This window comes from Artemia franciscana, chromosome 19, assembly GCF_032884065.1.
Source record: "Artemia franciscana chromosome 19, ASM3288406v1, whole genome shotgun sequence".
NCBI lineage: Eukaryota > Metazoa > Arthropoda > Branchiopoda > Anostraca > Artemiidae > Artemia > Artemia franciscana.
Window position 1 is genome coordinate 6031927 of NC_088881.1, and position 16144 is coordinate 6048070.

General features: G+C 32.4%; 1 protein-coding gene across 1 annotated transcript in view; it reads right to left on the reverse strand.

The window, feature by feature from the left end:
• Positions 1–675: 675 nt before the first annotated feature.
• Positions 676–16144, reverse strand: part of LOC136039221 (protein capicua homolog) — a gene marked incomplete in the record, with an annotated part of 223751 nt that continues 208282 nt past the window's right edge. The window contains 4 exon segments of the mRNA XM_065722753.1: positions 676–6130; positions 9830–9965; positions 11494–11705; positions 13735–13863. Of these exon segments, the coding sequence (XP_065578825.1) occupies positions 6078–6130; positions 9830–9965; positions 11494–11705; positions 13735–13863 (530 nt within the window).

Consider the following 16144-nt stretch of genomic DNA (forward strand, 5'->3'; position numbering starts at 1 on the left):
TCTAAAGTTTTCCATTTTTTTCATCAGTGTTGTCATATTGAACTGTGAAAATAAATAAGCAAAACTGATTAGTTAAATTTGACAACACTTTTCCTCAATAGAAATTTAAAGAGTTCATATCCATCTTCTTGAGGTTGTTGGTGCCAAATATTTTTAGCTGACTTTCTGCTAATTTTTCACTCGTGTTTCTTTATTGAAATTTGGCGCTCACTACTACCAGAGCTGAAAAATGCAAATAAAGCTCTTTTCAATAAAAAAATATAATCCCAGATTCTTTCTATCTATAAGATACATACGGCTGTTTGAGTGACCACATAGTATACCAGATTTCATTTTCAATGTCCTTAGTACTTCAAATAAATTTAACCAATACTTGTGGCCCCTTTGTTTGTTACCCTTTCAGAACAAATTACAGCCAAGGCTATAGACAAAGGTTTATACCCAGGGGGGTTAGGTACAGGATTTGAGCCCCCCCCCCCCAAAAAAAATCCGATACTTAGAAACATAACAAAAATGCATATAAAAAGTATTGTGTTTTTTTGTAAAATACCCTAAAAATTACCCCTTCCAACAAAAAATCATCCAGACGTTCTTCATGGCAACTCTAACCATGCCAAAAAATTGTATGTTTCACACGAAATTAACCATCAAAACACTACTATTAGAGACTGAATCCTGACTTTTGATAGGTTTATTTTTTCACATTAAAGATACATGATCCGATAAAAATTCCTGCTAAATAGAAAAAAAAACAACAGTAAAATGCACTTTCTCCGTCGGTTTAGAAGACAGCAACTCTACCAAAAATCTCAGCAACCACTCGACTGAATTCAGTAAAATCACCATCATCATTTCAAAACGGAAGAAAAACTAAATTTAAACAGATAACTACATATCACAGACAGTTATCTAACTTTCCATTAAGGAGCAGTTTTCCTTAAGATATATATCATAAATTTAAATCAAATAAATTTCTATACACCAATAGAAACAAAAAAAAGTTATTCATTATTCTAAAAGCATCACGATCAAAAAAGAGAAAAATTTAACCTATTGTTTAATATCAATATACAATGTGGCTTATCAATTATATTAAATATTTGTATTATCGTAATATTATAGTTCTAGAATAGTTTTAAATGTAATCCAGCTGGAGGTTAAGTAGTTACATTACGCATAGGGAATTAATAACTGTTAGCTGAGTATCTATTCACAAAAATGTAAAAGTTAGGGGTAATGCGTATTTTCCAAAATCTATCGTCATTTTTCGATTTTTTTTTTCAATTTAATGTCCAATACAGAATATTTCACAAGAAATATACAAAGGAAATTGCTACTCAAATCTAGAGAGCGATGGAAAAAATATAAAGGATGCATTTTCTCCCCCAATCGGCCTGAGTGTTGGATGATTCTCTTCAACACACTTCGGTTCATAATACAATATACACCATCATTTGCATCTCGCCCATAAGCTCTTAACATTTTCTGCGCCCTTGTTGTAAACAGTTTCTCCTTTGTCATTACATTTTAAAAAATCGAAAATTGCTGAGACTTTTATTTCATTTTCAACAATCAATCTAGTCTCACTAGTCTATAGAAACATCGTCTATAGTAAATTTGTATGCACAGTCTACTATCCTTTGTTCTTGCCTTTGACAATCATTCAATCATGTTTTTGTCAATCATTTGTTAATCATGTTTTTCCAAAACAGCCTGCTATCCTTTGTCAATCATTTACCAACCAATCATTTGACCATTCAATACAGTTGTTAATTGAGTCAATTCATATTCTTTCTTCAACAGACTAAACAGATTGCGTTAAAAATATATAACCAATATTCGTTTTAAGAACTCCTTATGGTATTAGATCAATATTTTGAGGCAGTTGCTTTGTTCAAAACGTTCGAAAGGTCCAAAGAAAATCTCTAGCGATTGCATCGACTCCCAGCCCCTGGAGCAAGGCCCAAAAATTATGCAAATTGCCAACTCTTTACGTATAGGGTTGAACATGGGATAAGAGACTCCAGTTGGATAAATAAATAAATCTTACAGAAATATTTTGTATCTCTTCCGATTTTTGCTAGAATATTTATTAATATGTTTCACATTTTCGATTCTTTTTTTACAAAAGTTGTCTGTGCACTTCCTATTTGCTTCACTCCCCCCCCCCCATTTGAGCCTTAATTTAATTAGCAATTTATTAGGCAATTTATTTGGAACATTTAATTAGGCAATTTATTTGGAACCCAAATTCTATCTTTTTGTTGCATTTATTATCATTAATTATTAACATCTAATAATTACGTCATTACGCGATTACCTATAATAAGGCACGTACGCCAATTTCTACGATGGATGACTTTCAGAGGATTTGGTCAAGTTGACAGAACTAGATTTAATAACATGTATTTGATGACTCTGAAGGGAACACGGGCAGGTTTTTTTGTCTTTTCGTGTGCCAGTGGCAATTATTAACCATTATTTTCTGAGATTAAGGACTCGGATATACATTGTGTCCCTCAAAAATAAAATATAGGATAAAGTATGAACTACAGTAATTTTTTACTTTTAACTAAATATAGTTAACTCAAATCTTTAAGTTACGTAATGAATTTAAAGCTTCATACGTTTTATTGAACAATAGCTCGTTCAGGCACATGGAGAAACACTTAAAAATTGATCGATTTTTGATCTAGAAAATTTTTTCTAGTTTCCCTATGATACTGACAAGTTTTTGGTGTGTCTTGGAGCAAAAATGACCAGTCATTTTTAAATGTGGAAAGCATGTCAAGTCAAAGTTCTGAGATTTAGTTCAAGAACCATCAGTTCTTATCCAGCAAAACTGATACTTTGCATAAAACTTCACAAAAGAGGAGGATGCTGGGCAAGAAAACTTGGCTTGGAGACTTAGCGCGTATAAGTGTATGTTGACTGCGTTTTTCAGAAAAAAAAATCACCACTCATTTGAATACTTCCGCGCGTACCAATCAATTTTCCCATGTGTCTGAACAGACAATAACTATTGCTGGTCGAACAAATCTAAAGCCTAATTTCTTTTAAATCATATATCAAAATTGTATGTCATAAACTATCAGGAACTCAGGTCCCAGGGATACATTTAGACCCTCAAAAATACATGGCTAAGGTGTTTAGCACGTTATTCCTTTTGAAATGAACCTGGAACTCAGGTCCCAGGGATGCATTTAGACCCTCAAAAATACATGGCTAAGGTGTTTAGCACGTTATTCCTTTTGAAATGAACCTGGAACTCAGTTCCCAGGGATGCATCTAGACTCTCGAAAACACATAATAAAGTATCAACTACCGATATTTTTATAATTAACGACAGTTTTTATAATTAAAAGACAGTTTGACTAATGGGACCTGCTTTTTTTTAAGAAGCATATTTTTCTACTTACTTTAATTAAAGCATCATGTTATCTTTAATCTCAAACTTTATTTGTTTTGTTAAGTAATTATTGCTCATCTGTCTACTTCATTATAATAAACAGTTATTAATTTTCAGGATTCAGCTCCCGGATATGCATTCAGATACTAGGAATCAAAAACATGTGTATTCTAATATTATAATATATATATTAATATATATTATAATATATATCTAATATATATAATATAATAAAGTGTATAATAATATTCTAGATATTCCTTTTGCATTATTTTTGCTACTTCTGAGTACAAAAAAAATATATTTTTTTACATATTCAACGTCTGGTTAAATCAAAGACTAAGCCACGTTTCCAAAATAAAAAGTTTGCACTCCAAAATCCTATCCAAAGGGTTATAGGGTATTTCAAAAAGAGAAATCTGGCACATGTGTCGCCGAACAAGCACCAATGCCATCTAACATTTGACATTTCTTGTTTTTTTATTTCTGATTTAATTATTGGAAAAATTAGAACTTAGCGCAATTAGCAAAATTAGTGTAGTAGTAAGTGTCTGATCTAACATTCAGAAAAAAAAACACAAGTGCTTGATGACATTGGTATTTTGTCAACACTAGCGACAGTTTCCACTAATTTAAGTTGCACATACTTTTTAACCCTACCAAAAATCTCTCAAACTTTATTTACTATCACAGCTCACTGGACAATTTTGATTGTCAAACAATATCCAGATTAAATGGAGTAGTTTTTTGACGATTAAGTCAAAAACCAAAACACAAAAAACAAAAATAAATTAATGATGCTTCTAGAATAATGTAAAATCGTCCCTGCTAAACCTAAAAGTCTTGACTGACGTGTTTCAAAAACAAATCTATTCACAGATTTAACACCTCATAGTATAGTTTTATAAACCAAATGTATTAAATAGAGGTTCTACTAGCAGCCCTGGTATATTTACCAATTAGGTTCGATGTAACTGCATTCATTCCACTTGAAACTCTTAACTGCATGCGTAGACGCATTGGGAGCCTGGTATAATATATATTCTCAGTGCCGATACATTTCTTCACTCTACTTAAGGATCTAACTCCACTCATTTCCCTTAAAATCCTTAACTGCATACGTAGACGCATTAGGAGCCTGGTATTATATATATTCTCAGTGCTCATACATTTCTTCACTCTACTTAAGGATGTAATTGCATTCATTTCACTTCAAATTCTTAACTGCATGCGTAGACACACTAGGAGCCTGTTACAATATATATTCTCAATGCCGATACGTTTCTTCACTGTACTTAAGGATGTAACTGCAAATTTTTGAAAAACAAGCTGTGCACAGATTTTTCTTCCTGTAGTGTAATTCCATCGACTAAATATCTTAGCTGGAGAATATACCATAAGTGCAACATGGATGGTCAACGTGACAATATTTCTTCACTTCACTTTCAGGTCTTAACTGCAATTTGTTTTACAAGAACCAAGTAAGCTGTAAATTTTGGATGATGTAGCATTACTCAGTCGACAAGCCTTATCTGCAAGATTTATTAGCAGCCCTGATAGATTTGACGTTTACGCTCGACTTAACTGCATTTCTCCATTTCTCTTAAAGGCCGTAACTGCATTCGTTTGTTTTTTTTTTAAACCAATCTATTCACAAATTTTACATCATGCTGTGCACCTCCATCCTTATTTGGAATACCTACTAGGAGCCTGGATAGGTTCGACATTCGAGCTCAACGTATCTGCCCTTCCTCTTTGCGGCCTAAACGTCCTTATGACTCAAAGGTCACAACTTCAGTTTCTTGGAAACTGAGCAATCCACAAATTTGGCATCATGTAGTGTAACACCATCGACTAGGTCTTATATGGCATACCTACTATGAGCCTGAGTAGGCTCAGAATTTAAGCTCAACGTATCTGCGTTTCTTCTTTTCGACCTAAACATCCTTATGACTCAAATGGTCGCAACAATAGTTTCTTGAAAACCGAATAATCCACAAATTTGGCATCCTATAGTGTAACATCATCGACTAAGTCTTATCTGGAATAACTACTAGGAGCCTGGATATGTTCGACTTAAGCTTCGATGTATCTGCGTTTCTTCGCTTCGATCTAAACATCCTTATGACTCAAGAGGTCGCAATTGTAGTTTCTTGAAAACTATACAAAAATTTTGTATCCTGTAATTTAACTCAATCGACTAAAAGTCTTATTTGGAATAAATGCTAGGAGCCTAGCTTGGTTCAGCATTTGTAATCGACGCATCTACATTCCTTCGTTTCGACCTAGACATTCGTATAACCAAAGGTCGTAACTGCAGTTTCTGTTGAAAACCAAGCTTTACACAAATTTGCACATTGCAGTTTCACTCTATCCACTAAAAGTCTTATCTGGAATATCTAGTAAGTGCCTGGGTAGGTTTGACGTTTATGCTCGGCGTGAATGCATTTCTTCATTCCCCCTATATTCCGTAAACATATTTTATTCTAATTTCATGACAGGTAAATTATGAACCTTAGGCGACACAGCAACGGCATATAATTTTTTTTTATCGAATAGCTGCAGGAAGATGGCTAGTTCGTAAATCAAATTTCGATTTAGCACAGTTTCCAATAAACATAAAGACAAATCCACATGCTAAGGGGTTAGTAGCTTCAGTCTGTTGTAGTTAGTCGGTTGATGTGTCCATATTGGTATTTTGCTCTGATGAACCATAATAACCTGCAACAAGAAATTTTTCCATTTTATTTAAAAAATACAATTTTAAAAACTAGAATTAAACGAAGAAAATAGGCTACCCACAACTAAGTGACTTTGTGTTTTTTATTTGTTTTTTTTTTGGCTTCTTAATTACAGAGGATTTCCGAACCACAAACAATTTTTTTACGCGTATTTACATAACGGAAAATTTTGAAAGAAAAACAAGAAAGTAAAAACCCACAATTAGAAAATATTATTAAAATATCCAAAAATATTTTATTTCCTTTCTAATTTCTTATCGATTTCAAAACTCTAAGACTTTTGGGAAAATACAAAAAAAAAAAAAAAAATTGTCTTTGAACAATTTATCCAAAACCCAAATCTGAAAATCTGAAAAAACTGAATTCTCTAAAAATATTTAAGATATTTTTCCACGTGTACATTCCCATTGTGTTATACAAGGTCCCAGTTAACCATTTCAAGCTATCCGATTTCACTGAGAATGACAAGTTTATTCCTAAAATAAAAGCAAGGAACTCTTTTCAGATGAAAGGAAAGAGTATCAATAAAAAGAAATAGAAGCGAGTAGATAAGATTCTACACTTGATACTACAGACGGTAATATCAGATTATCTCTAGAGCCTGTGATTAGCATCACTTTTCAGAATCACTCGAGTTCAATCTTGGGGACAATTTTCCATAAAAGGTAGCATAAAGCAGAGATTTTTTGGATAGGTTACAGTTCCTATTTCCAGTAAATACTTAGAAAGGTAGTTATAAAGCTAGGGCATTCAAACCTCATGGAGGGCCCTCTCCATGAGATGGCTTTCCCTCAAAAAGACATAATAATGTTGAACGTTTTTGCTATGAAACTCTGCTCCATGTTTAACCATGTTTATTAACCGTGTTTAACTATTAACCATATATTAACTATTAACCTATTAACCATGTTTAAAAAAATAGGCAGCAGTGGATTTATTCTTTAACCCTCTCAGTCAAAGTTGAGGCTATAGTGCAAGCGAATGTTTAGTAAGTATATTTAAAATCAAATTTGTATTCATTTATATAATCATCCTTGCATGAGTTTGTAGAAAAAAACAGATTTTTTTTTTTCAGAATCATGCAAGAGTGACAATAGGCTAAAAAAAAAAAAAAAAAAAAAAAAAAAAAAAAAAAAAAAAAAAAAAAGATAATGCACTTGGATAAATATTTTCTTATATTTTTATAAGGGAATACATGTGGTCGGGTTTTACAGATGAGTAATCAAGTTAATTACAACGTCCAAACTCATTAGAATCGATTTAGTTTAACAGTATCAAGCGGAGATTAGTCACTCTGTTTAGAATTCCTATTTCCAGCAGCACTTAGATAGGTAGTGGGCATTCAACCCCAAAAATGGGGCATTCAAGCATAATGGAGAGTCACTTTTTGCCAAAAAGTTATAATATTGTTAAATGTTTCCAGTAGAAAAAGGAAGCTATTTATATCCGTTGATCGTATGAAAGTTGCAAACTTGTGGCAAATAATAGGCAGTGAGGAAGGAACATGAACTGCCAACGCAGAGTCGTATCCTGAATTTTGTTTGGGGGGGGGGTTGAGGGTTACAAAAAACTTTACAAAATGCATCAAAGTTTTTCATGCATTTTGTTACATTTTTACAAGCCAGACAAACATTTCGGAAGATAGGGGGGGGGGGGGTCAAACACCCTACATCTCACTTCAGATACAGGTCTGTGCCAATAACAATGACAAAGACAATAACATGCCAGTGAAAAACTTAACAATATTTTTTTATGTTTCTTAGTAGCATATAGATGAATGCATAGTAAAAGCATTGCCAAAGTATTCTTCGTCCAAAAGGTTCCTTCTTTAAGTTTGTGATACTTGATGCTCAAATATCTGTTCAAATTAAAGTTAATCGAAATTCTTCTTCTTGTTAAGGCAAGTATTTTACCTGTTATTACGATGGCACAAATTAACCTTTTGTGGTACGATTTTAGTTGGAAAACTTGTCCGGTTTACTTAAACGTATTGGCAGCACAGAACCACAAACATTAGAGCCTCCACCTTACTTCACCCAACTCCCTAGCAGAAGAGGCACAGTGGCGTCAATTCATCAAAATTTATGAAAGGTGGAGGGGGGGGGGGGTACCTTTCAAAATATCAGGAGGAGAGTAAATCTGCTGCTTTTTCTATTTTTTCAACGAAAACACCAAAATAGCACTGTTGAATAAAAATATCACCAAAAGGTATTTTTTTTTTCAAAATATAGAAAGGTGAAAGTCTTGGGGTTGTATACCCACCCCCCTGTGCTTGAAGAATGTTGCTCGGAATGTAAGTTCTTTGTTTAGTGCTAATGTTTAGTTTCACTAATCTGGCCACATGAAAGAAATTCCCATGTACATAACCAAAAGCTGCGAAGGTGTTGACGAAAGGTCTGTCAGCATTAAGGTACTTAATGCCAACTATAAATTAGACCAAACTATAAAGACAAACTATAAATTGTATTTCATCGTATATAAGGCGGATTAAGGCATATAATAGAAATGGGGGCAGGGACGTACGTTGGGGTGTGCCTCGGTACCTGAGCCCCTCCAATCCTAAATTTTCTCATATTTCTAGGCACTTCTTATTCAACTTGTAATTTCTTATTAATATTATTTAGATGATTGGGAGAAGTACTTTCGCTATGCTCTGGTTCCTCTTAAAGAAAATATGCTCCAAGCATACTGATGAGGATAAGGCGAAAGTTAAAGCAATTCCCGATAGGGTCACCTGGTAATACGTAAATCCAGTGGTTGCAGTGATTACGGTGACGATAATAAAATATAATCAAATATATATATATATATATATATATATATATATATATATATTATGGCTACATGGACCGATATAATGGCTACGATGTTTAGTGCTAATGGACCGATCTATTTAGTGCTACATGGACCGATCTACATGGACCGATATTATGGCTACGATGTTTAGTGCTAATGTTTAATGTCACTAATCTGGCCTGCGAAGGAGTTGGCGAAAGGTCTGTCACCATTAAGGTACTTACAGACCAATTATAGATTAGACCAAACTATAAAGACAAACTATAAATTGCATTTCATCGTATATAAGGCGGATTTGGGCATATAATAGACATTGGGGCAGGGACGTACGTTGGGGTGTGCCTCGGTACCTGGGCCCCTCCAATCCTAAATTTTCTCATATTTCTAGGCACTTCTTATTCAACTTGTAATTTCTTATTAATATTATTTAGATGATTGGGAGAAGTACCTTCGCTAGGCTCTGGTTCCTCTTAAAGAAAATATGCTCCAAGCATACTGATGAGGATAAGGCGAAAGTTAAAGCAATTCCCGATAGGGTCACCTGGAAATACGTAAATCCTGTGATTGCAGTGATTACGGTGACGATAATAAAATATAATCATATATATATATATATATATATATATTACAATAATAATATATATGATATAATATATATAATACTAATACTTATAATAAGTGACGATAAAATAAAAATGGAGATATTTTTTCTATTAACCAATTTTTTTTAAGCAATAGAACTAGAATGGCTACATGGACCGATCGTACGACTCATCTATTTGGGCATTATTTTGCACGGATTTGCACCCGTCCTAGAAATGTTGCCTTCCCCCACGGAAAAAAAAAATCAAGAAAGAGAATTTCAGAAAAAAGGAAAACTAACCCTGGTTTTGAAGGAGTTCATCTTGCTGTAACTGGCCGGGTGTTTGTGGCGGATTTTGAGCCATTACTTTTTGTCTAACTTCTCGAATCTTCAGCTGCAGGCAATTCTTATTAGGAAACACGTCACTATGCTTAGCCTAGAATTTAAACAGAACTGAGAACGCATATTAAAATAATAATATGCTAAAGCATGAATTGTCAACTAAACCCTAAACAGAAATAGAAAAAAAAAATAAAACATAAATGTTAAAAAATAGAGCAACCGTTTGCTCTATTATTGTGGAGGTAATCATACCTCCACAGGGTATGATTCAAGCCAAGAAGTTCCAATTTCCATCAACTCCTTCCCTATGTGCTATTCCCAATACTCTCGAGGATGACCTGCTTTCCGTGTGGTCCCATATGGCTGACCAAAAAGAACAATCTTTGGTAATCTGTCACCCTTCATCCGTACAATACGTCCTAGCCATGTTAACATATGTTCTATTCCCAGTACTCTCGGGGATGAACTGCTTTCCGTTTGGTCCCATATGGCTGACCAAAAAGAACAATCTTTGGTAATCTGTCACCCTTCATCCGCACAACATGTCCTACTCTTAGCCATGCTAACCTGTGTCCTATTCCCAATACTCTCGGGGATAACCGGCTTTCCGTTTGGTCCCAGAAGGCTGACCAAAAAAGAACAATCTTTGGCAATCTACCATCCTTCATCCGTACAATATGTTCTAGCCATGTTAACCTTTCTTTCATCAGAGCACTTGAAAGTGTGGTCCAACCACGTTTTTCATACAGATTGTTCTTTGATATGCAATCAGTCTAACTTGTTTTATATAAATACTTTCATTCATCTGGTATTTAATAACTCCCTTGAGACTTTCCCTGCAGCAAAGTATATCATACCTTTTTATTAATAAATGTCTCTATCTTTTCAAATCAGGAATCAAATGGTCAGTAGTCGGGCAAATGCAATGCTCCCTTCTTCAGCGTCTTTTACCAGAAAGTCCTCAACAAAGAGTTTACATTGTTAACAAACACCAAAAACAAGAAGAAAAGTAGGGAATTTCTCAAGACAGTGGGAAACAAATTAGAATGAGTATTTCGGACCTATGTCCAAGGGCCGTCCTCAGCAATACAAATAAGAAAAAACAACTTACAAGAGGATAAAATCAATAAAACTAAAATGAACAGTTTTTCAAAACAGTCCCAACATGCTTACCTCAGCGAACTTCTACTAGGACTCATGAACTTCGCAATAGAGTCACTTCGCCTCTCAGGCGGTGAAGCGCAGCAGTAATTTGTTAATAGTAGTAGTAGTATTGTAAATTAACAATATTAATTATACCTTTAACTATATAAATTTGTTAGTCTTGTACACGTTTAACAAATAATTTTCGATTATAAAAAGTTACCGTAGAACATAATTTTCTATTTCATACAACATTTCCGAATTAGTTTTTTATTGCTGTTAATTTTTTAAATAATGAACATAATATAATTAGAACAAATAATAAACAGTCACAATATGCAACAACAATAAATCAAAAGTAATAAAATAAATCAAAGTGTTAAATAAATGTTAAGTTTTAATGTATTATTAATATTTAGAATAATTAAAAATAAATACCACTTTATTATATAATCTAATATAGTTTAAATACCACTTACTTGGAACGCTGAAGTCGCTTGGGTTGTTGGAAACATACCCTGTTCATTAAAGAGTTGCATAACTAGTTGCCGTCTTTGATCCAATATTTTCCTAAGGGATGAAAAACTTTTCTCACCCCCAGACACTGAGGAGGCAGTAGCTGGAGTTTTTGGGGTTCGAGGCGACTGTAAGGTGGGTGACGCCACATCAGTCGGATCACTGACATAACCACCTGAAAAATACACTATTATATTTTAATATTATAGAATGTTAATAGAATATAGAATATATTACGTTATAATATGTTATAATAAAACACAAAAAAGCTTAATGTTTTTTAAGTTTTTAAAAATTACGTTCTTTTACGTTCTATAAAAAAAAAAGACAAAAAAAATTAGTAGAGGCTCCTAAAAAAGTGCTAAAAGGAAAAAAGCCCTAGAAACAGAAATTGTAACTTTTATTTATTCGAGTCCAACAACGTAACGTATTTTGTATACTAAAAATGTATTATAATGAATTAAAAAAAAAAGTACATTTTTTTTATAGTATAGACTGAAGTGTAGGCTAAAAAATAAAGTATAAAATAGGCAACAAAATTTCCCTGAAGACTAGCTTGAAGAACTACCAACATGCCAAAAAGAACATTTTAATACCAAACTTTTCTTTTACAGAATTTTCGTACTTTTTTTTATAACTTATGTTATATACATAATACAACTTATAAAATTTTCAGACTGTCCCGTTTATATATCAAAATCTTTTAAATAGCTTAGAAATAAAAAATGACGAATATCTATTTAAGTATAAAAAAGTTAACAGGTCTTGGTTTCAGCAAAAATGCCTCAAAATGTAATTTATATAGAGGAGTTAGTAGAACCTGTCCGATGACCTCTGCAGTAAATGACTAGACATTACTGGGCACAGCCTAGCCAATCACCTGCCCAGGGGCTTGGATTAGATGAGTTACAAACCACTGACCCCACCTTGGGTCTTTCCATACCCCAAAACCATGATTTTCTAACATTTTATAGGTTTTTTTTTCAAAATTATCAGTTTTATAGGGTAAAACGATAGTTTTGTCAGTGTTGTGATGTTGGATAGTGAAAAGAAACCAGAAAAACTAATAAGATAAATTTCAAAGCGCTCTGGCCGTAAGGAATCCTACATTAACAATCGGCGGATTCACGAAGGTAACTACAGTCTCCATAGGAAAGCTAAACCTCTTAAGCTGTTCGGTACCATTCGTATTAACCTTATTTTTGTCAATTTTTGACCCGAGCTTCAACTTTTTTAACATTTCTCTCCCGCTATTACCAACGGAGACTATTTCTTTAAGAACTGAATTCCTAATTTTTTTACTTCTTAAAATATACATGGTTAAGTAAGTTTCTGCTTAAAGAATTCAAACAATCAGATTTAAGTTCCAGTGTCCTCGGTACTTCAATTATTATAATTATTATCAATATGCCATCTACGTGCATACATATTGTCTTGAAATGACGGGACATAGATAGCAGTACCTATTCCCCTACATAGACTACATATTTTGAACACCCTTCTGCTTACAATAGACAACATTCATTTAGTGTGTCCCCTATATATATATATATATATATATATATATATATATATATATATATATATATATATATATATATTATATATATATATATATTTTATATATATATATATATATATATATATATATATATATATATATATATATATATATATATATATATTATATATATATATATATATATATATATTATATATATATATATATATATATATATATATATATATATATATATATATATATATATATATATATAATATATATATATGCTAACAACGTAACAACGGCAATCAAAGGGGTAAAATTAACCTTGACTTGATGCCCACTTAATTGGACAATCTGTCTTGATTTTTTCTACAATTGGCCATAACTTTGACTTTTCCCACAACTATTCCCTTTTTTTAATTCAATATATATATATATATATATATATATATATATATATATATATATATATATATATATATATATATATATATATATATATATATATATATATATATATATATATATATATATATATATATATATATATATATATATATATATATATATATATATATATATGTATATATATATATATATATATATATATATATATATATATATATATATATATATATATATATATATATATAAACAACTAAATAAAACCCGAGGAGCCATGAGACTGATTTCTTACTTTTAAAAACTTCTGGGTTAAAATCAGGTCCAAAGAATGTATTGCCAGTAACTTGAGCCGATTGAGGGGTCACTGATGGGGGATTGCTGTTCAAACCAGAAGCTTCAGAGCCAATTTCGTCGTCGTTTCCTGTCATACGAGAGAAAAACAATTAGAAACGTTTTATGTCTCTTAACCTAAAGAGCCTGTTTATTGTTAACAAGAAAAGGACAATATGAATTGCGACGGTACAGTCAAATTTCGAGCCTAAATTTACTGAACCCAAAATTTCGATGAAAACTTAACTGAAAGCACTGATCACATAATAACTCAAATTAAATCATGGGGTGGAACCCTTTTTTTTCTAAAAAGCAAACGATTCCTCTTTGGTCAAGCTACCAAGGACATCAAAATGAAATGATATTTTGCCCGCTTGATCATCTTAGGTCTATTCATACCCAAAACCGTAATTCTCTAAGATTTTTGTAGATAAAAACTTATGAAGGTCTTAGGACACCTTCACATTACCGTCAATGATAAAGACGAGCTGTCAAAATAAATAAGTCAATTAGTCAATAAGTCAAAAAAATAACTAATTAGCCAATTAGACTTCACTTTTAGGACATAAAAATTCAAACATTAACGACCCGTCGATACTCAGTGTCAACTTAGTTTTTTTTCTTTTTTTTCTTTTTCTCGCCTGCGACTACCAAGACTTCATAACTGAATATGAAGGTATTTCCCACTATAAACTGAATTTCCGATTGTTACCTATTTGTTAAAATATAATTATTGTGCAAATCTCCACTTAATCAATTCAAACAACTATATTTAATTTTTAGCGCCCTTGTTGCTTTAAAATGTTTTCTATAAGAATTTTCTCCTTTTAGATTCACTGATTCGGCAATAATCAACGGCACAATTTCAATCAACGGCACAGCGTCGTTTTGGCCATCCTATAGCTGTGTTCATTTTTGACAGTTATGACCTTTAAGTCACTTCAGGTTTCCTAAAGCACGTTCATATTCTGTCAATGGATTTCCTTGAGATAAATAAAACTTCTTAATTTGAAATACAATAAGTGTATTTGAACTTATAGGTGTCGGATCGGATAGCAAGTATCTTGGACATAAACATATTATATTTATATTTTTATATTTGTTTATATTAAAAAATTATGCATTGGTGCATAAATAGCACTAATAAATAGCTAGAGCATAAACAGCTTCATCTAGGTTACATATATCAACCTGCGTGTGTGGATTTGGACGGTCTAAAAAAATCGCTATGCAATTAATAGATGATCGCATAAGTATCTTTTCTTTTATTACATTCTTGTTTTTTTTTTAAACTTCAACTTTATTGATATCAAATAATCAATACATACATCCCCATAGAAGGCTCCAGCGCCTGTGAACGAAGGAAAAAACATTACAATCATATCTATCAACGTTCATAATACAAGATAAGGGAAACAAACACGGAGAGGAAAAAAATTACTAAAAAGAAAAGCAGAAAAATGCAAATAGTTTTATATATATATATATATATATATATATATATATATATATATATATATATATATATATATATATATATATATATATATATATATATATATATATGCATCATGCAGAAAAGAAAAATTAGTCCAAATGAATTTTCATTAACCTTTTGAAGACCCGAAGGAGTGGTAATCTCTGATATTCTTCGGCAGGGAGTTCCAAACCCTACTATACGCGTATATAGGGCTAAAACCTGACCTCACGGTTGGAGTTCTAGCAACCAATAAAACCTTAGAGTTACGAGTTCTATAAACATTTACACTAACTCGGGGTTGTAACAAATTCGCCATGAATTTTTTAAATATCTTTGAAAATGTGGAAAGAAGGGAAATAGGCCGGTAATTTGAAGGATCGAAATTATTACTTTATTTTCTGACTTTTTGCTGATATATTTGAGATAAGTTTAAGTTTCAATTATTAATAAGTAGTATGGGGTCAACAAGTACATGCGGAGCCCTACCCTTTTTAATCCCGATACTGGCACTTTTTTTTAAGACCACATAGGATGGGGACCCTCAATGCTGAAATCATAACCAAAGTCATAGGTGGCATCACTGTTAACTACAGTTATAGATGGCGATAAGATTTCTTTTCCAACGACAAATTGGTTTGCCTCTAAGCAGTGTTTCCATTTGATATTATGACATTTTCGTCTGGTGTAGGAAACGAGCGTGAGACCCAAGATTTCCTATGTTAAAAGAACGAGACGTTAGTCAACTGAGCCAAAGTCATTTTTGGCTCTTTATTATTATGTTCTTAGTGATAAATTCTAGGCAATCAATGTATTGTTTCTGGGCACTAGCCAACTTACGTTAAACGTCACAATATCGTAACAAGTTAATTGCGAAATATAATTCTCAATTGGA